The sequence below is a fragment of the Chelonia mydas genome, chromosome 1, assembly GCF_015237465.2.
Source record: "Chelonia mydas isolate rCheMyd1 chromosome 1, rCheMyd1.pri.v2, whole genome shotgun sequence".
Taxonomy (NCBI): Eukaryota; Metazoa; Chordata; order Testudines; family Cheloniidae; genus Chelonia; species Chelonia mydas.
The window spans coordinates 135,368,406-135,390,058 of NC_057849.1; the positions used below are offsets into that span (position 1 = coordinate 135,368,406).

The window sequence follows — 21,653 nt, forward strand, 5'->3', positions numbered from 1 at the left end:
ACTACAGCTTTCTCATTTTTCCATATTATAAAGTAAATCAATTGGAATATAAATATTGTACTTGCATTTCAGTGTATACTATACAGAGCAGTACGAACAAGTCATGGTATGAAATTTTAGCTTATACTGACTTTGCTAGTGCTTTTTATGTAGCCTGTTGCAAAACTAGGCAAATATCTAGATGAATTGATGTACCCCCTGGAAGACCTCTACGTACCTTAAGGGATATATGTAGCCCTGGTCGAGAATTATGGCTCTAAGCTGAGGGGAGAAAACTCCCGTCAACTTACCTACAGCTTGCAGGGGCTGGTGTAATTATGTCAGCAGGAGAAGCTCTCCTGCTGACATAGTGCTGTCCGCACAGGTGCTTAGGTCAGTGTAACTGACATCACTGGGGGCATGTGTGGGTGTGTGTGGCTTATTTAAATTCCTGACCAACATAACTTACACTGACCTAAGCTGCAGTGTGGACATAGCCTGTCTGTGGAAACTTTCATCAGTTTAAAATCAGCGTACAACAGTTTAGCTTGCCCTTGTGTCCACTCTGCTGTAAACCCAATTTAAATCATTTTTAAGTGCCCACTAAAAGTTGCAGCACTTTAAATTAGTGCAACGTCACACCTTTAGTTAAATGTGATCACTGTAGGGGCCATCGTTCAGGGGGAGGCGGGGATCCTCCACCAAAGACGCTTCTAACTGCTGTCGGTTGTCTCTATACGAGGGGGTTACGGCGCCATAGCTATGCCCGCATCATCCACCACTGGCCTAAGTCCCTGCACTGTAGTTTTAATTAAAGTTTTGCCACTTTGGCTGCAGGTCGGCCCCATGTTTCTAACTTCAAGAACAAATATCATCTTTCACTGGCAACGGCGCCTCTCGGCTCCGCCCGTCCGGGCAGCTGCACCCTTCCTCTCCCCTTCTAGCGCTCACTTCGCACAAAGAAGAGAAGTGGTGCTGCTGCTGCTCGGGCCAGACGGCCACGTACCCTGGGCGCAGCCGCTGCTCTGGCCTTGGGCGCAAGGGCGGTCGCCGGCTTGGCGCAGCCCCCACACACGCCGTCGGGCAAGGACCCCCACCCCGTCCCCGGCCGCTGGAGGGGGGCCGGCCGACCCGCGCCTGTAAGGTCCCCTAGCGCCCCCTGCCCAGTCACCTTCAGCGCTGCGGGTTCGCGGGCCGGTATCAGGGGCCTGAGCCCCGCGGAGCCTCCGCCTGAGCGCCCGCCGCTCCCCCCGCCCTCCAGCGTCGCGGCGTTGCCAGAGCGCAGCGGACCCCGCCGTCGCCCCGTGCGGGGCCGCATCCCGCGCGCCGGGAAGTTCTCCCGCTAGAGTCGCGCGGAGACTCCACCGCCCGCTGCCCCGCGCGGGGGAGGCGGGTGGGGCGGGGGAATTGCACGACAGCTCCCAGCATGCTCTGCTCTGGCGTGGTCCAAAGTGAGAGAGCCTGATGGGACCCGCGAGCCGCGTCAGCCGCACGGCATGCTGGGAACAGCAGTCCCCCTATCTGGGCTGGCGGGAGCCGCGCTGAGGGCGCCTGGGTCCCGGGGAGGGGGGGAGAGAGAGTGTACATCACGTGGCCGGGAGAGCTGCGCGGTGATTGGCTGCGGGCGGGGCCGGCACAAGCGCTTCCGGTGTCTCTGGTGCGGACGGCGACGGCAGGCTGCTTGTTTGGATGCTGCCGTCACATCATGGCGACGCGCGGAGCCCAAGCCGCGCGCGGAGGAGGCAGTAGCAACAGCCCTGTGGGGTCCGGAGGGAGCCGGCGCCATAGCCCGGGGCCGCGGGAGGAGGAGGAGGTGGCGGCGGCAGCAGCGCGGGGCAGCCCTGAGGTAACGGCCGGCCGCGCGCGCGCCGTCGGGCTCTCCCCACCAGCGAGCGCGTCCACCGCCCCACGCGGCGTCCGCGCGTCGGGACAGCGGCTGGTGCGGGCGGCTCCGGTGTGCGAGGCAGCGCCTCAGCCCCGGCCTGGCGATGGGCTCCGCTCCCGAGGTGGGGGAGGCAACTGCCCCCAGCCTACGGCTCGAGCCCGGCCGGTCCGCGTGGGGCCGGTGGCGCCTCCGCAAAGCGTAAGAGACGGGGGGGGGGGGCCGCCCCGGGCACAGCCTCCGGGGGGCCCGGCTCGCACGGTGGAGAAGGGTCGAGCGCGGCAACTGCGCGTGTGACCGGCGCAGCTGGGTGGCTGAGGCGAGCTCTGTAGTGGCTCCCAGGGGGCTGCGGCACGACCCGGAGCCCGCTCCGCACGCGATACAGGCCTGCCGAGCCAGCTGCCCAACTGGGGTCCCGCTCGCAGGGCTCCACGCCCGGCACCGCCGAGACCCCGTGGGCCTGTCGGCTGAGGCTGGTCACTCATCCGCGTGGGGGCCCCATTAGTTCCTGGCACTTTCCCCTGTGGGAAGGAGGCCCGCCCCCGGCTCGGGGAATAGCTGGGCAGGCTTTAATAGGAGCCAGTATTGTCATCTAATGGGTCACGCGGTCATTTCAGCCGGAGGTTGGGGGGGGGGGGGAATCTGTATTGTAGTTGTAGAATACTTGTGCGTGTTAACTGTTACCGGGTAGGATGGCCTTTGCCCATTTCTCATTTTTGTACCATTTGTTTTAATTACAGGTTTCAGAGTAACAGCTGTGTTAGTCTGTATTCGCAAAAAGAAAAGGAGTACTTGTGGCACCTTAGAGACTAACCAATTTATTTCTCAATATAGTAGTAGAATTGATCCAATATAAAGTGTTCCTAACTTGTGTGAGTAGTCCCATTGAAGTGTATGAGCAAAGGTTGTGTTTCCTGATCCTATTTGTTTGTCCAGGGAAAGTAGACTTTTATATAAAATATGAATCAAAGGGAATGCTACTAGCTTATTTTTCCACATCTTCTAAAGCAAAAAAGGCAACATTCTTAATAAAATCTTACTAAGAATGATACTGTAGCTCAGTGAATTTACAAAGAGAAAAGAAAAGGAGTACTTGTGGCACCTTAGAGACTAACCAATTTATTTGAGCATAAGCTTTCGTGAGCTACAGCTCACTTCATCGGATGCATCCGATGAAGTGAGCTGTAGCTCACGAAAGCTTATGCTCAAATAAATTGGTTAGTCTCTAAGGTGCCACAAGTACTCCTTTTCTTTTTGCGAATACAGACTAACAGGGCTGCTACTCTGAAACCAGTGAATTTACAGTATTCCTTGTTTCTATTTCTTGCAAGAAAACCATAATGCTTCTCTTGTATGGACTTATAAAAACACACTTGTTTGAGGACAGAGTACTCTAAAGATAGAGTGCTGTCTTAAAATCTGCCCTGATGCCATTTGTATATACATATTGAGTGTAATACAACTGTTGATCTAGGTATATTATCACTTCTTCTTTTCTGCTCCAGTATCTCATGTCATACTCATATAGGTTTTCTGGTGGCTGTCATGTCATGTTACCTGTAGTAGGAAATGTAACTTTCCAAGGTGCAAAGTTTTCTGTTGTATCCGGTGGAAAGTTCTCAAGAGGCCGTGAAACTATTCCTCCCCAGAATCACAAGCTATCTTTTCTGCAGCATACTGGTTTTTACTATCCCAGTGAACATTGTGTCTTATGGTTAACTTTATTTTTATATAGTGCCCGTTACCGAAGCATTCAGAATTTTAATAACAATTTTAAAAAGCAACTTGCTTCATAATATTTCCTTCCTCTTAAAATAAGAGCATACAGCCAAACAAAGGAATCAAATTTGATTAAAGAACTGAAAGGTAGAGCAAGAGATATTGGGCAAACAGTAGTTTTAAACAACAGTTGAAAAGCAAAACTCCAAATGTGACAAGCAATTGGGGAAAAACTTGTTATGATCTTTTTTGTGTAAAGAAGGCCTTAAAGGGTTTTTTCATACGCTGTCACTTTTTTACGTTGGAAGCTCAAGTCTTGTCTACCCTGTCTTTGAGAGAGATTTGTGGATGACCGGAGAACTAGTAGGATTATGGCATTAAGGACGTGAAACCTGATTGAGGGAAAGTGAGTCACAGTTTAAAAGTGTTTCAGCTTTTTTGTTAACACCTGTCACAGACATTTGAGTTAAACAGCTAGAAGATTGGTTTGTTAAACATTCAACACTTTGTCTTTAATTCAGTTAAGGTCTGAGAGAGTTCCAGTTGAAGCCCTCTGGGTCCTCCAAAGAAATCTTCTGCAAACAATTGATATTGCTGATATTTGTAATGTAAAAACCCTGAGAACAATGGGGTGCGGGTAGGAGGAACCACCTTTCAGGCCTTCTTTATGCAACATAAAGAAGCAATTTAGCCCATCCCCTTTTTGCAAATCCTTGTTGAACATGTGTTTTTGAGAGGGAATAAAAATTAGATGTTCAGTTTCAGCTGAGTTTCGTACTACAGGGCACATCACAGAAAAAAACCATACTGTTTAGTAGGCTTTTGAGGGAATAGTAGGATCCTTAAACACAAGAGGTGTGTGAGTGCACATACTTGCCTGAACAAAGCTCAAGAAGCAGGCCTTGAAGGTGGGGGTGGAGTCCCAGGGGGTGGTTTGGGGCAGGGGGTCCCAGGAGGGGGCAGTCAGGGGACAAGGAGCAGGGGGTGGTTGTATGGGGCGGGGCTTCTGAGGGGGGCGGGATGGGGGCGAGGGCCAGGCTGTTTGGGGGACACAGCCTTCCCTACCCAGCCCTCCATACAGTTTGCCCACCCCTGGGACAAAGCACAGTTTTCACATGTTATCAGGGTGAGGTAAACATGGCGGGGTCAGGGGGAAGGGATGCCAAGAGTTTACCTCAACCAACTAATGTGTGAAAACTGAACTGTCTAGGATTTTAATGCATTGGCTGACACATGATAAAAACACCTTTTTTTCCTAGTGAAGACCAGGCTCTTGTATAGTCATAAGTAATGCATGTGTGACAGGATTAAAGACAAGTGAGCAGTATAATTGAAATATTCCTTCAAAGAAGTGGCTGAAATAGTATAGTACACTTGCTTTTTGACTGGTGTATCAGCATAAAGGTATTCAGAAATGATTCTGTATACATTGAACAATACAAGAGGTTCAGTCTTTGGCACGTGCTTCAAACTCTTCTGTGATGATGAATTATAACCATTACAGCTCGCTGACTGCTATTGTCTAAATATGACACTGCCTCATTTTTGGACATGCACATCTTGAGTAAGGTCCAGTATGGGTTCTGGCCTTTCCTCTGGAGTTGAGACTGCATTTGTCAAGTTTTGATAAATTAGTCTCCTGGGTTTTGAGAGCAGTTGCAGAGGAACTATCAATCTCTGTTGGTTATCAAAGCACCAGGTTGTCTGTGTGCTGTGCAACTTCAGTCTCCTTCCCCAAAAAGACTTGGTTTGAGAGTGGATTGGTAATTGACAAGCTCTTGACTGTGAAGAGAGATTTTTTTGAGGTGTCTGGTGGTAGCTAGTGTCTCAGTATTTTGGGGCAGTCTGTGATGTTAAACTAAGTGCAAAGATACAGGTAGGTCCTGACTAAACTATAACTTTTACATATGTTATAATCTCGTCAGATGATAAGCAGTATCATAGCCATGTCCTGTGACTTGTATTACTGTTGTAGGGTAGATCAGATTTTAGTTTGACTATAAACAGTGTAGTTGCTGCAAACTGTATTCTGTCCAGTAATCAGTCCTAAGCTTTCAGACATCCTTCTGTTCTATATGGTTTCTGTATAATTTCTTACATGGAGAGTCCTTTGGACTCTGGCACTGAACAGATGCCTGCTTAATTGCCTATGTTTTAGATTGCAATACAGTTGTGTTTGAGAATCTTAAGTTTCTGAACCTTCTCTTTTCTAAGAACCTTTTACAATGTGAGTAGCAGTGATGCCAGCGTAAGCTTGTAGGTAGCCTGAAATGATAACTCTGAGGAAAGTGGGGAAGTGCACTCTGAAGGCTAATTTTCATCATCTGATACATACCCTTTCCCTGGTCAATTCAGAAGTTCAGAGAGCAGCGTGAAAGACTGTGCCTGGAAGCTTTGGGGTGAGCAGAAGGGAAGTTGCTTTCTGACTCCAACCAGTGATTATCATATGTCCTTAAGCATGACGTTTGAACTTTGTATCTCTTTATCCTGACCAATTAACCTGGAGATAAGTCTTATTTTAAAAAAAGTCAGTCTTTTTTAAACACTAAGCTATTTGTCTTGCCAGTAGTGAGTTTCACAGCTTAGTGTGGAAAGAGAGAGATTTCCTCCTATTCTTTCTTAAACTTTTGCCTTTTAACTTCATCAGTTCCCTTTTGCTCTTGTATTATGGGGCAGAGTAAAAAAGTGTCTGATTTGCCTTCTCCTTACTATTCATTTTATGTATCTTCTCTTATTGAAAACTTTCTTAAACCATGCAAACATGCCACCTTGGACTGATCTGTCAGATCTTAAGCCTAGAAGCATCAAATCTAGTTTGAAGCTGGTGATGAGATTTCAGTAGATGGTACTTTGCCTTAATACTGAATTAGCATTTATTAGACAACATGCTGTTGGAAGTGTTGCATATCAGGTATCTGAAATGATTGTGTGTAGAGAGCTTGCAAAGCACTTTAAGATGAAGGACTCTTTTACCATTTGTTGCTCATCAGCTTAGCACTCAAAGCAAATGAACCAATTTCACTCTTTTTCATTTTTACTTTTTAAATAGGTGGCTAGTCATTGCTCTAGACTGTCAAGGTTCCTTTCCCACTCTGAACTCTAGGGTACAGATGCGGGGACCTGCATGAAAGACCCCCTAAGCTTATTCTTACCAGCTTAGGTTAAAAACTTCCCCAAGGTACAAGCTTTGCCTTGTCCTTGAACCGTATGCTGCCACCACCAAGCGTGTTAAACAAAGAACAGGGAAAGAGCCCACTTGGAGACATCTTCCCCCAAGCCCTACACCCCCTTTCCTGGGGAAGGCTTGATAAAAATCCTCACCAATTTGTACAGGTGAACACAAACCCAAACCCTTGGATCTTCAGAACAATGAAAAATCAATCAGGTTCTTAAAAGAAGAATTTTAATTAAAGAAAAGGTAAAAGAATCACCTCTGTAAAATCAGGATGGTGAATACCTTACAGGGTAATCAGATTCAAAACAAATAGAATCCCTCTAGGCAAAACCTTAAAATTACAAAAAGACACAAAAACAGGAATATACATTCCATCCAGCACAGCTTATTTTACCAGCCATTAAACAAAAGGAAATCTAACGCATTTCTACCTAGATTACTTACTAACTAACAGAAGTTCTGAGACTGTATTCCTGATCTGTTGCCAGCAAAAGCATCACACAGACAGACGAACCCTTTTTCCCTCCCCACCCCACCCCCAAGCTTTGAAAGTATCTTGTCTGCTCATTGGTCATTTTGGTCAGGTGCCAGCGAGGTTATCTTTAGCTTCTTAACCCTTTACAGGTGAAAGGGTTTTGCCTCTGGCCAGGAGGGATTTTATAGCACTGTATACAGACAGGTGGTTACCCTTCCCTTTGTTTTTATGACATAGACAAACATACAACAACAACTTTTGCAGATCTTGCAGGTTAATCGTGAACTTCATCTCAGATTTTGCTAACAAATATCTTCTGCATCCCTTTCTTAATTTGTCACCCTCCCAGAAGTCTGGGATAATAAAACTTGAAAGAAGTATGTCCTAAATGTATTTGGATTCTGGCTCTGTTGGACTAACAGTGAGGAAGACTTCAGATCTGCGGGGCCATCCTCAGAAAGCCAGTGCAAATAACTGGGTAATGTGTTTTCTGTGAGAAGCATTGATAAACAGCTCATTTGCCATATTCTGCACTTAGGGGCATTTCCGAATCACCTTTGGGGAATACCCATGTAGAAGACTGTTCAGTAATCCATTCTCGAGTTGAGACAGGCATGGATTACTGAAAGAAGAGGTCATCACCTTCTAGTCACATGCAGGCTTCTGCAAAAGCGATTTCCTTCTTCACAAAAACTGCAGCACTTTGAGGGGTGAATAAAAGTGTAGATGCTTGGTGTATGTAGATTGAACAAACGTAGAAAGTTGAAACTGTTTACTGTCTTTCATTATAAATCTATATGAACAAATGCCAGTTCTTAGAATAGGGGTCTCTGGATGCATTTCCTGATGCCCTTTGATCATGCTGGCATTCATGAGAGTTGCAACTGCTTATTTTCTTTGATCACACTCAGTCTCACTGTCAAGGCAAAACTTCAAAAAGGATCCCCTGTAGAATGCAGGCAGAGAGCAATTAATGTGCATAACATATATTCGGAAAGAGCTGCTGAGGCCAGGACTTAGATTTATAGTGTGTAGGTGCTGCGCAAGTCAACAGTCACAGCATTTCACGTTGAATTACCCTCTTACTCAGACATCAGGCTGCATGCAAATACTCTGGCTTGCAATAGAATCCCAGTCCTGCTGCACGTGTGCATGTGATTTCGTGGAGATCCAAGCCCATCCCTTCAGGATAACAGCTGCTGCTGTGGGGTAAACCGCGGGCAAAAGGAAAATCACGTTATCCATGACTTTTCCCCCCGCCATGACAAATTTGTAGCCTTGCTTACAATTGCCCAAGTTGTGTGTCTGCCCTGCAGTTTGATATGTGCACACTGTGGTCTATACTACTTTGATTGTGCTGAAGAACACACTCAGTGAATGTCTACAATTATGGGGGGGTAGAAGCATCACTACAATTAAGACTGAGACTTCATTACCATTTATGAGTTAATTTTTCTAAGTGCTCTGAAATCCACAGACTTACTCTGATTGTCTTGATTTCTTATGCCTGAGATAGGGTTAGTGGTCCAAAAGTTTGAGGCCATTTGAACAAGGGATTCCCCAAGATGCAGTAGTCTTTTTTTAAAAAAAAAAAAAAAAAAAAAAAAGTCATATGACATCAAAATGTTATTTTAACGTTTTTGCACAGACCTGGGGCTCAAACTATGGCTCGGTGATTATTTGGGGGAAGATCCTTTTCAGGCTTGATTTCAACTAGTGTCTGTCACCCACCATCTCTTTGGGCAAGAAATATTTTAAAAGCTATTCAAGATAGAAGTTGGGTTTACAGCCTGGTTCTAAGATGACAAGACAGATGTGACCAGGTGTGCTGGATTGCAGCGGTACTCAGGTTTGGCCCAGCCACCCCTCTATCATGGTCAGCGGTGTGGAGGGCCAAACTGGAGTGGCATTGCAACCCTGACGCCCAGGTCACAACGCCCGGCGTGGGGAGCTGAGCCCAGCCCTGTGGGACGCAAGAGCTGCCACTGGCCCAGCCCTGGAGAACACAGGAGCTGTATAGTGGTCCAGAAATGTATTAGACATTACAAAGTCAAAGGTGCCACTGACAGGATATTTTGTAGATCTGACCTTGTCAGTCTGTTTGCCCTGAGACAAGAAATGGATTAAATTGATTTGGTTTATGTGCATAGATGAGATAACTATGTTCTTAATTGTTAAAGGGTTTATATTACGGTATGCTGCATCCTATTAATAAACATGCTTATATGCAGCCTATGAGAAGTGTGGTTGAGGTTTAACTAGTTTTTATAGCTGATGACTGGACCTGTGAGGAGTTTTTTTTATTATAGGCATTTTCAGGGCTCTTTACCATAAAATTACAGTGACAGATATTATATCATTAAAACCAAAGGTTATATTTTTTCTTAAGACATAGGAGGAAGCAGAGGTTGAATTATATGTGGACTCATACTGTTAATGATAGCTTATGTTTCTTTGAACAACTCTAGTCATTTTTGTGAAAAAAAGAAAATGGCCTTTTCTACAGAAAAATTTGCACCAGATTATTTAGACCAGTGCAAATCCATGTGTAGACACTTATGTTAAAACATGTTCCTTATCAAATTAGTCTGGAATAAGTCTGATTTAAAACCAAAATGGGTAGCACACAAGCCATTTTGCAACTTCTAAACCTTTTAAAATCAGTTTAAAGTCACACCTTAAGTGTATACCAGTGCAACACTGCATGTAGACATACCCTCATAATAACTTGGTGATACATTTACCCTTGCAAATGTCATGCTGGTTAGTCCGTATCATATTGTACCCCCTGGCTTATTTCTCACCCCTAAAATTGGTAGTCAAGTTAGGTTTGAGACACAGTTTGGGAAAACTTGTATTGCTACTACCCATGATGTACCTGTGCTGTGAAGAATAGACTTCATTACTGTCAAACTCTTGCTTTCCATCACTAAAATTCACTTAAACGTTTTAAAGGGTTTTGGAAGAAGATTTACTGTTACAATCATGATTCCCTTGAATAGCCAGTATGTTATACATGTTGTAATGGCATGATCATGAAAAGCAGGAATTTTGTCTCAACTATTCATTTGCCGAGGTATTGGCCTGGCTCTTGATTAAAGCATACAGGTTAGAATATTCAGGCTCTGATATTGTCTATCCTTAAATGATTATGGTGACTGATTATGTCTGGTTTTTTCATGGATGAGAGGATTCACTGGTAATAGTAGTTGCATTTAGACTTACAATTGTTAAGGGCGTGGCCACCATCTGTTCAATTCCAGAGGTCCACAGTGGGTTTCAGTATGGCACCAAGAGAACTATGTCCCACAAGTGTGGATTTAAGCATAGACCAGTCACCAGAGAGAACTACCGCTTACCTTCCAGTTAGGTGCTGACATTCTTCTGACTTCATATCCGTTTGAGGCAGATTTTTATGAATATTACAGAGATGGCATTGTCTACCCACAGAATTACAGGTAACGTGTCTTTATATTCTAAACCCAGAGCCAATTGGTATAAGTGATTTTTTTTTTTTTTTTTTTTTTTTGCTACTGTAATGTTTTCAGAAAGGTGAAATGTGACTGAAGATGAAATGGCACATACTCTTTTTCCTTCTCCATATTTTTAACTGTTTTTTGTAGCATGAGTTTTAATATCAATTTCATTTTAATTTAATCAGCTTAGTAGTGTGTCTTGCAAACTCTATTACTTTTATTTTGCAAAAACCATAACGTTCCTGTTCCACCATATATTTTCCAGGAGGATTTTTAAACACTTCAAATTATTAAAATGTCCTGTTTCTTCCTCCTCTTTCCCCTCTCCCTCCTGTAAGTGTCCTTGTTCCATTTTTGAACTATTGTTTGAAATGTTAATATCTTTAATCTTTGAAATTGAGTCACAAAGTAGCTGTCAGACTTCAGTAAAGTTCTGCTGCTGGCATTTACTGGTGCTGCAGAGTATACAGGATGGCGTCGACCTGTGTTGTAGTTTAGTCTCGCCTGTAATCAAGGACCATCTAGGTGTGGGTTCAGCATTCTTGCATTTGAGTCTATATATTGTGATTTGTTTTACTAAATTAGGAAAAACAGCTTCTCAAACTGACGCTGGGGATGCAAAGGTCAGAAAAAAGAAAAGGAGTACTTGTGGCGCCTTAGAGACTAACCAATTTATCTGAGCATAAGCTTTTGTGAGCTACAGCTCACTTCATTGGAGCTGTAGCTCATGAAAGCTTATGCTCAAATAAATTGGTTAGTCTCTAAGGTGCCACAAGTACTCCTTTTCTTTTTGCGAATACAGACTAACACGGCTGTTACTCTGAAAGGTCAGAAAGTTTGTGTTTTTAATGCGGGTGTACATATTTTTGAAATTGTTAAATATATGTGGCTTTCTGATTTTTCAGTAATCTTTACATTGTGTCACATTTTGAATATAGGGTGTAGGCTGGTTCATGATTTATTAAATTTCTTGAGGGTCCTATTTGAGTGTTGTTACTTGAAAATTAACTTAATACTCCTGCTTCCTGTGTCTGACAGTGTTTTTCATTTGATTCCAAATACTTTGACCAATGTGTCCTTATTTTAATACTGTAGTCAAAGCTGCTAGAACACTATAGCTTTCTCTCAAATAAAAAGTTAGCATGGAAATATAATTTTAGTATGTAACTCTTCTAATACTCCACTTTTGGAATGACAAGCCATTGAAGATAATTCTTAGCTTGATTCATTCTTAACAGGGTGATGTTTCAGTGACATACTCTCTGTGTTTTGGGGAGTGTCTCCAGGTAGTAACTACTTCACCTGCTCCATGAGTTTAAAAAAAAAAAAAAAAAAAGCTGGAGTCCTGTGTACCTACATTTTTCAGGTTACTTTCTTATGAGAGAATTATTGTCAAGTGTAGTGCCTGCATTACTCCTTAAATATTTGGGGGTAAGTTGGTCATCTTTAGATGTTGCTTTCAGTGAAAAGCAAAATTGCTTGTCTGTGTGTGTGTATACACACACACATACATATACACAATATTAGTTTTTCTAAAAATATTGACTATAGTTTGCAGTTCAACTTAATGATACAGTAGCTTTTTGGATTCTTGTTTAAGCATACTGAAAATAGAGTAGAGGTTTTTTACTTCAAGTAAATTTTTCTTGGTAGCTGATCTGATTACTTCTTCCCCTTTTCTAGTTTATGATTGGTACAACCGGTGAAGCTGGAATTTGTGGGATCGGAATGAATACTCAGGATCAGTTGGTGAACAGCAAATGCGTTGAATCTGGCACAACTTTGCAACATCTGCAGTCCAATTGTGATGGCATAGAAAGTACAGCTGCATTGGAAGATGAAAATTATATCTCAAAAAATAGAAAGCCAGTGGATTCAATGTACTGTACTCAAGAATCACGTGAGGAGACTCCTGGGAGAGAAGAAGCCCGTACTGAGCCACCTGATGGCGAGCAAGATCCAGAGACTGAAAAAAACAAAGAGAAAACCTTAGGTATGCACTGTTTTAGGGTTTGTCTTCTAAATTACAGCAAGTTCTAAGTTTTGAAAAAGATGGCAGTTTTAATGTTTCCTTAAAAATGGGCTTCACATTTTACCCTTGCAATCTCTGAGTTATTCTCAGGAGCTTTAGTTTTGTTGCCAAATGGCATTTTGTCTTCCTTATCATGATGTGTGTTGGGGGAAGTGGGAAGACATGTTTTAAAAGGTCACTGGTTAAAATTAATATTAAAAAGTCCCTCACCTGTTAATATGTTAAAATCTAATCCACTTGTCACAAGTTGTTTTACTTCTTGCATTTCACTCAGTATGATCAATGGAAATAGACTAATCGGTTTAACTTCTGGTTTTTAAAAACTATGATGCTGCATTATTTGGGTTACATACACTGAAGATGACTGTATATCAGACCACTTTTTACTTTTTACTCATGAATATTTTTCTGTATTTCATAACAAAATCTGAATTTTAGGTCTAGGGTTTCAAAAGTGTATTTCTTGGTTTGTATCTTCTGAAAGAGAAATTATGAAAGTCAAAGCATTCTTGTGGTCTAAGGCTCTGTGCATACTGCAGTTGGGTTAAATATACTACCACCCTACATGTTATACAACTCTACAAACAGCAAGATAATTATATGAATTTGTTGTTTTGTAGGGACTTGTGTTGCCATTCTCTAGTAAAACAATATACAGCTATTAAACTAGCATGCCATTAAAAACATTCTAGCTCATCATTAATACAGAACTCTTTTCAGAGGAAAAGCTTTCATAGCATGTTTTCAGTATTTAATTTTTTTTTCATCCATAGGAAAAGAAGTACTGTTATTGATGCAAGCCTTGAACACACTTTCTACTCCAGAAGAAAAGTTGGCAGCTCTCTGCAAGAAATATGCTGATCTTGTAAGTATTATCTATAGTTAACAGATACCAAGAGTACATCTAAATTTCTATTTCTTGTAAAATGGTTTTGGAAAATTATTCATCTCCTTAAGAATGTGAAAATACCTATTAACTATGGAAGAACAGCAGATTTATTTATTTTTTTAATTCAAAGATGTTTTTAACTGATTCAGCTATGTCCTTGCCTTAGCAGAATGTATTGGTTGCAACATCCAGGTTCCTGATGGAAATTGTTGCAGTCAAAATAAAAATTCAACACTTGAAGTCATTTTCACTTTTATCTATGTCTCCACAACTGCTCTATAAATCTAAAGAGGAATTTCATTATAATAGTATTCTGATAATGAAGTACTGCAGCATACAATGATAAAACAGATTTCAGTGCTACTAGCAATAAAATCAACATCTGTAGTCCAGTGGTAATTAAAGTTTTTCTAGTGGGCTAAGAGAACATTGTGCCCCTATTCTGCAATATTTCTAATTTTTTATAAGCTTGTCAATATCTACTTGTCTCATGCTGGAAGATTATAACTTTCCATTGCTGAACACATCAGCTAGTTGTGAATATGATTGATCTTTTCCACAAAAATAATCCCACAAAAATAGTGTCTGGATTGGATGTGAGGCAGGGCAGCATGCTCAAATGTGCTCAGCATACTATAACTTTCCAAGACCATACAATGCAGTTCAGCCATTAGTGATAGAAAATGACAACCTAGTAAAATTTTTGGAAATTGGGAACAATGTAGGTGGACCTTCTGTTTTTCTCCAGTATGTCTTCTGAAGATTTAGTTTCTTCCTTGGTTTTAGAACATTGCCTCAAGTGAATGTTTGTTATTCTAATGACTGTAAATCGCAATGGAAGCATATGGTCTCTTTTTCAGAACCAGCCCCAAAAAAGGAAAACTTTGCCAGTTCACTATCATAGTTTTTTATTTGGGGAGGATACTACACTGGTGATTGGGAACAGGTGTTTATTATAGAACAGGTTTCAGAGTAGCAGCCGTGTTAGTCTGTATTCGCAAAAAGAAAAGGAGTACTTGTGGCACCTTAGAAACTAACCAATTATTTGAGCATAAGCTTTCGTGAGCTACAGCTCACTTCATCGGATGCATTCAGTGGAAAATACAGTGGGGAGATTTATAAATCTTATTATAAATTATAATTATAAATAAATTATAATGTATAGTATTCTTATTATAAATTATTTATAAATCTTATTATAAATCTCCCCACTGTATTTTCCACTGAATGCATCCGATGAAGTGAGCTGTAGCTCACGAAAGCTTATGCTCAAATAAATTTGTTGTTATAGAACAATGTATTCTGACATAATTTGGTACTTAGAGAAGGAATAAAACTGGCTGGCAAGGTTTCTATTTGGATGAGTTTCAACAAGGGCTGTCAAGCAATTAAAAAACTTAATTGCAATTAATTGTGCAATTAATCGCACTAATAAACAATAATAGAGTACCAATTATTTAAATCTCGGATGTTTTCTACATTTTCAAATATATTGATTTCAGTTACAACACAGAATACAAAGTGTACACTGCTCATTTTATATTTTTCTGATTACAAATATTTGCACTGTAAAAAAACAAAAAATAGTATTTTTCAGTTGACCTGATACAAGAACTGTAGTGCAATCTCTTTATCATGAAAGTCGACTTTACAAATGTAGAATTTATGTACAAAATAAAACTGCATTCATAGATATTAAGGTCAGAAGGGATCATTATGATCATCCAGTCCGACCTCCTGCACAACGCAGGCCACAGAATCTCACCCACCCACTCCTGCGAAAAACCTCTCACCTATGTCTGAGCTATTAAAGTCCTCAAATCGTGGTTTAAAGACTTCAAGGAGCAGAGAATCCTCCAGCAAGTGACCTGTGCCCCATGCTACAGAGGAAGGCGAAAAACCTCCAGGGCCTCTTCCTATCTGCCCTTCCCAACCCCAGTTATGGCGATCAGCTAAATCCTGAGCATATGGGCAAGATTCAGCAGCCAGTAACTCAGATTCCACCCTATCTAACATCCCATCACAGGCTATTGGGCCAATTTACCATGAATATTTAAAGATCAATTAATTACGCAAAATCATGTTATCCCATCATACCATCTCCTCCATAAACTTACCGAGTTTAATCTTAAAGCCAGATAGGTCTTTTGCCCCCACTGCTTCCCTTGGAAGGCTTTTCCAAAACTTCACTCCTCTAATGGTTAGAAATCTTCATCTAATTTCAAGTCTAAACTTCCCAATGACCAGTTTATATCCATTTGTTCTTGTGTCCACATTGGTACTGAGCTGAAATAATTCCTCTCCCTCTCTGGTATTTATCCCTCGGATATATTTATAGAGAGCAATATCTCCCCTCATCCTTCTTTTAGTTAGGTTAAACAAGCCAAGTTCCTTGAGTCTCCTTTCATAAGACAAGTTTTCCATTCCTCGGATCATCCTAATAGCCCTTCTCTGTACCTGTTCCAGTTTGAATTCATTCTTCTTAAACATGGGAGACCAGAACTGCACACAGTATTCCAGGTGAGGTCTCACCAGTGCCTTGTATAACGGTACTAGAACCTCCTTATCCCTACTGGAAATACCTCGCCTGATGCATCCCAAGACCGCATTAGCTTTTTTCACGGCCATATCACATTGGTGGCTCATAGTCATCCTATGATCAACCAATACTCCAAGGTCCTTCTCCTCCTCTGTTACTTCTAAATTATGCATCCTCAGCTTATAACTAAAATTCTTGTTGTTAATCCCTAAATGCATAACCTTACACTTCTCACTATTAAATTTCATCCTGTTACTATTACTCCAGTTTACAAGGTCATCCAAATCTTCCTGTATGATTTCCTGGTCCTTCTCTAAATTGGCAATACCTCCCAGCTTTGTATCGTCCGCAGACTTTATTAGCACACTCCCACTTTTTGTGTCGAGGTCAGTAATAAAAAGATTAAATAAGATTGGTCCCAAAACTGATTCCTGAGGAACTCCACTGGTAACCTCCCTCCAGCCTGACAGTTCACCTTTCAGTAGAACCCGCTGTAGTCTTCCTGTTAACCAATTCCTTATCCACCTTTCAATTTTCATATTGAGCCCCATCTTTTCCAATTTAACTAATAATTCCCCAAGTGGCACGATATCAAACGCCTTACTGAAATCTAGGTAAATTAGATCCACTGCATTTCCTTTGTCTAAAAAAATCTGTTACTTTCTCAAAGAAGATCAGGTTGGTTTGGCACGATCTACCTTTTGTAAAACCATGTTGTATTTTGTCCCATTTACCATTGACCTCAATGCCCTTAACTACTTTCTCCTTCAGAATTTTTTCCAAGACCTTGCATACTACAGATATCAAACTAACAGGCCTATAGTTACCCGGATCACTTTTTTTTTTTTTCTCCTTTCTTAAAAATAGGAACTATGTTAGCAATTCTCCAATCATACGGTACAACCCCTGAGTTTACAGATTCATTAAAAATTCTTGCTAATGGACTTGCAATTTCGGGTGCGAATTCCTTTAATATTCTTGGATGAAGATTATCTGGGCCCACGATTTAGTCCCATTAAGCTGTTCGAGTTTCGCGTCTACCTCAGATATGTAATATTTACCTCCATATCCTCATTCCCATTTGTCATGCTACCATTATCCCTAAGATCCTCTTTAGCCTTATTAAAGACTGAGGCAAAGTATTTGTTTAGATATTGGGCCATGCCTAGATTATCCTTGACCTCCACTCCATCCTCAGTGTTTAGCGGTCCCACTTCTTCTTTTTTTGTTTTCTTCTTATTTATATGGTCATAGAACCTTTTACTATTGGTTTTAATTCCCTTTGCAAGGTCCAATTCTATTTGACTTTTAGCCTGTCTCACTTTATCCCTACATGTTCTGACCTCAATAAGATAGCTTTCGTTACTGATCCCTCCCATCTTCCACTCCCTGTATGCTTTCTGCTTTTTCTTAATCAGCTCTCTGAGATGCTTGCTCATCCAGCTTGGTCTACAACTCCTGCCTATAAATTTTTTCCCCTTTCTTGGGATGCAGGCTTCCGATAGCTTCTGCAGTTTTGACTTGAAGTAATCTCAGGCCTCCTCTGCCTTTAGATCCATAAGTTCTTCAGTCCAATCCACTTCCCTAACTAATTTCCTTAATTTTTGAAAGTCAGCCCTTTTGAAATCAAAAACCCTAGTTGCAGATTTATTTTTGTTAATCCCTCCGTTCAGTTTGAACTGAATTAGCTCATGATCACTTGAACCAAGATTGTCCCCTACAACCATTTCTTCTATGAGGCCCTCACTACTCACCAAGACCAAATCTAAAATGGCATCCCCTCTAGTCGGTTCAGCAACTGCTTGATGAAGGAATCCATCAGCTATTGCATCTAGGAAAATCTGAGCCTTATTATTATTACTAGCACTCATCCTCCAGTCTATATCTGGGAAGTTAATGTCTCCCATGATCACGCAGTTTCCATTAATATTTACTTCATTAAAGAGGGCTCTATCCATATCCAGATTAGATCCTGGTGGCCTATAGCATACCCCAAGCACTATCCCCAGGGGAGGCTCTAGTAGTTTTCTTCCCAAGTGTAATTTTTGCCCAGACGGACTCTGTCGTATCCATTCCATCACTTCTTATTTCTTTACATTCTACCTCATCATTGATATACAATGCTACTCCACCACCTTTACCTTTATTTCTGTCTTTCCTAAACAGCACATACCCTTCAATACCTGGAGTCCAGTCATGACTACTATTCCACCATGTTTCTGTTATCCCTATAATATCTGGTTTCACTTCCTGCACCAGTAGCTCTAGTTCCTCCATTTTGTTACTTAGGCTCCTCACATTGGTGTACAAACATCTTAATTTTTGCTGTTTGGCCTCGCTCACATTCTGTACCCTATTAGGCACGGTCATTCTACAGCCAGTATAACCTATTAGACTGGTATCCACCCTGTCCTTCCTCCTTATATACATTCTCCTACCCACGGCTGTATCCTTTCTTACTTCGTTTTCTTCCCCCTCAATGCTAAAATCCAGCATGGAGATTACCTGGTCATCTCCCAACCTTCTCCCCCAAATTCCTAGTTTAAAGCTCTCTTAATCATTTGTGCCAGCCTCCATCCTAGAAGTCTGTTTCCTTCCCTACTCAGATGAAGTTCATCCCGAGAGAACTGTCCTCTGTCCATGAATGCCTCCCAGTGGCCATACATCCCAAAGCCCTCCTTATAGCACCACTGCCTAAGCCATCTGTTCATAGTCATAATCTTGTCACACCTTTGTTGCCCTTCTCTAGGAAAAGACAGAATCTCACTAAAGATCACCGGAGCCTCGATTTCCTTAAGCATCTTCCCCAGCCTAGCATAGTCTCCCTTAATACTTTCCAGCGAGAATCTATCCGTATAATTTGTTCCCACATGAAGGCTAATTAGGGGATTCTTTCCTGCTGCCTTTAGGATCCTTTTCAACCTCAGGTCTACATCCTGTATCTTAGCACCTGGAAGGCAGCACACCCTTCTATTCTCTGGATCATCTCTGGTTACAGGCCTGTCTAGTCTTCTCAGTAGAGAGTCCCCAATCACATAGACCTGCCTTTTCTTGGTGACAGTGCTATTCTTCAGTCTATCCCCTGTTCCCTCTGGCTGCAAGTTCTTTCCATTCCTATTCTCCCTTGTAATCCTCTTCAGCCCATCCTGTATCCTCCTGGGGCTCATATTTGATGTAGTCTCCATTGGCTCTTCCCCTTTTCCTGTAGGACTAATCGCTCTTCTCTTCTTCCTTGCCCTTCCACCTTCAGTGACTACCTGCTGAGCCCCTTCTTCATTTTCCAACTCTGCAAACCTGTTCTTGAGCTCTGTTTTTCCTTCACTAGCCTGTCTTTTCCTCTGCCTTGTTTTTTTAGTCACATGCTTCCACCGACTACTTTTCTCACCCAGTCTCCGCTCAGAATTCCTCAGTCCTGCTTCCATCTGCAAGTCTGAGCTTTTCCCTTCAGATACCTCATGTCTTTGCTCCATAATCTGCTCGAACCCCTTCCTAAACTCAACCAAACTTTCCACCTGCATCTCCAAACCTCGGATCTTTTCCTCCATCAGCTCTAATCAGACGGCATTTCATGCAGACAAAAGTCTTACCAGGTACCCCCTCCAGGATCATGTACATACCGCAGCTTCCACATCCAGTCATCTTCCTTGTGTCTTCCACTACATGGGTCACTCCTACTGCTGCCTCTGTATCTGTCATAGCCTTCCAACCTAAATCCTGTTAATCTGGGAAACACAAACCACACCAAAACACCAGCTCCCACAGCAAAAACAAACCCCAAACAAGCACCACAATACAAACTCCCCTTTCGAGCTCCCATTCAAACTTCCCTGTTTACAGCTCTGTTTGCTGGCTCCTGTGCCGCTGCAGCTGTAAAATTTTAGAGCCTAGACGTCCACTCAGTCCTATTTCTTGTTCAGCCAATCACTCAGACAAACAAGTTGTTTACATTTGCATGAGGTAATGCTGCCCGCTTCTTGTTTACAATGTCACCAGAAATTGAGAACAGGCATTCGCATGGCACTGTTGTAACCGGCGTCACAAGATATTTACATGCCAGATGTGCTAAAGATTCATATGTCCCTTCATGCTTCAACCACCATTCCAGAGGACACGCGTCCATGTTGATGAGGGGTTCTGCTCAATCACAATCCAAAGCAGTGTGGACTGATGCATGTTCATTTTCATCATCGGAGTCAGATGCTACTAGCAGAAGGTTGATTTTCTTTTTTGGTGGTTCGTGTTCTGTAGTTTCTGCATCGGAGTGTTGCTCTTTTAAGACTTCTAAAAGCATGCTCCTCACCTATTCCCTCTTAGATTTTGGAAGACACTTTAGATTCTTAGACCTTGGGTCTAGTGCTGTGGCTATCTTTAGAAATCTCACATTGGTACCTTCTTTGCGTTTCGTTACATATGTAGCGAAAATGTTCTTAAAATGAACAACATGTGCTGAGGCATCATCCAAGACTACTATAACATGAAATATGGCAGAATGCGGGTAAAACAGACCTGGAGACATACAAATCTTCCCCAAGGAGTTCAGTCACAAACTTAATTAACGCATTATTTTTTTAACGAGCGTCATCTGAATGGAAGCATGTCCTCTGGAATGGTGGCCGAAGCATGAAGGGACATATGAATGTTTAGCATATCTGGCATGTAAATACCTTGCAATGCCGGCTACAAAAGTCCCATGCGAATGCCTGTTCTCACTTTCTGGTGACATTGTAAATAAGACGTGGACAACATTATCTCTCATACATGTAAACAAACTTGTTTGTCTTAGTGATTGGCTGAACAAGAAGTAGGACTGAGTGGAATTGTAGGAGCTAAAGTTTTGCAGTATTTTGTTTTTGAGTGCAGTTATGTAACAACAACAAAAATTCTACATTTGTAAGTTGCACGTTCACGACAAAGACTGCACTACAGTAATTGTATGAGGTGAATTAAAAATACTGTTTCTTCTGTTTTATCATTTTTACAGTGCTAATGTTTGTAATCAAAAATAATATAAAGTGAGCAGTGTACGCTCTCTGTATTCGGTGTTGTAATTGAAATCAATATATTTGAAAATGTAGAAAAATATCCAAAATATTTAATTTCAATTAGCATTCTACTGTTTAACAGTGCGATTTAAATTGCGATTAATTGCGATTAATTTTTTTAATCATGATGAATTTTTTTTGTTAATCATGTGAGTTAACTGCAACAGGACCGAAGTAGAGACATTAACTGAAAGTAGATTTGAAAATGTATATTTTTTTTTAAAATCTACAACTACTTGAAAAAACAAAAGATACTAAGTGGTAATGAAAAGAAATGTGGATGGCATAAAAACCCATGTGAAGTCTCCATTATGTTACCTGTGCTATGAATGGAGGTGAAAACAGCATTATGGTTGTGTATATTGTCATACCTAGGCTTTGCAGAATTTAATTTTTATATATTTGATTATGTGGATGTTTATTTTTAAGTATTTTAGATTGATAA

The 21,653-nt window shown here is 41.7% G+C and overlaps 1 protein-coding gene across 2 annotated transcripts in view; it reads left to right on the forward strand.

Annotated features, from left to right (window-relative positions):
* Window positions 1-1,420: 1,420 nt before the first annotated feature.
* TXLNG (taxilin gamma) overlaps window positions 1,421-21,653 on the forward strand; it is a 59,396-nt gene continuing 39,163 nt past the window's right edge. Inside the window, exons 1-3 of one of the 2 annotated variants that reach the window (XM_037901016.2) lie at window positions 1,421-1,825; window positions 12,390-12,699; window positions 13,512-13,603. In XM_037901016.2, coding sequence (XP_037756944.1) covers window positions 1,685-1,825; window positions 12,390-12,699; window positions 13,512-13,603 — 543 coding nt within the window. In that variant the 5' untranslated portion in view covers window positions 1,421-1,684. The other variant, XM_037901024.2, reaches the window with a different exon arrangement.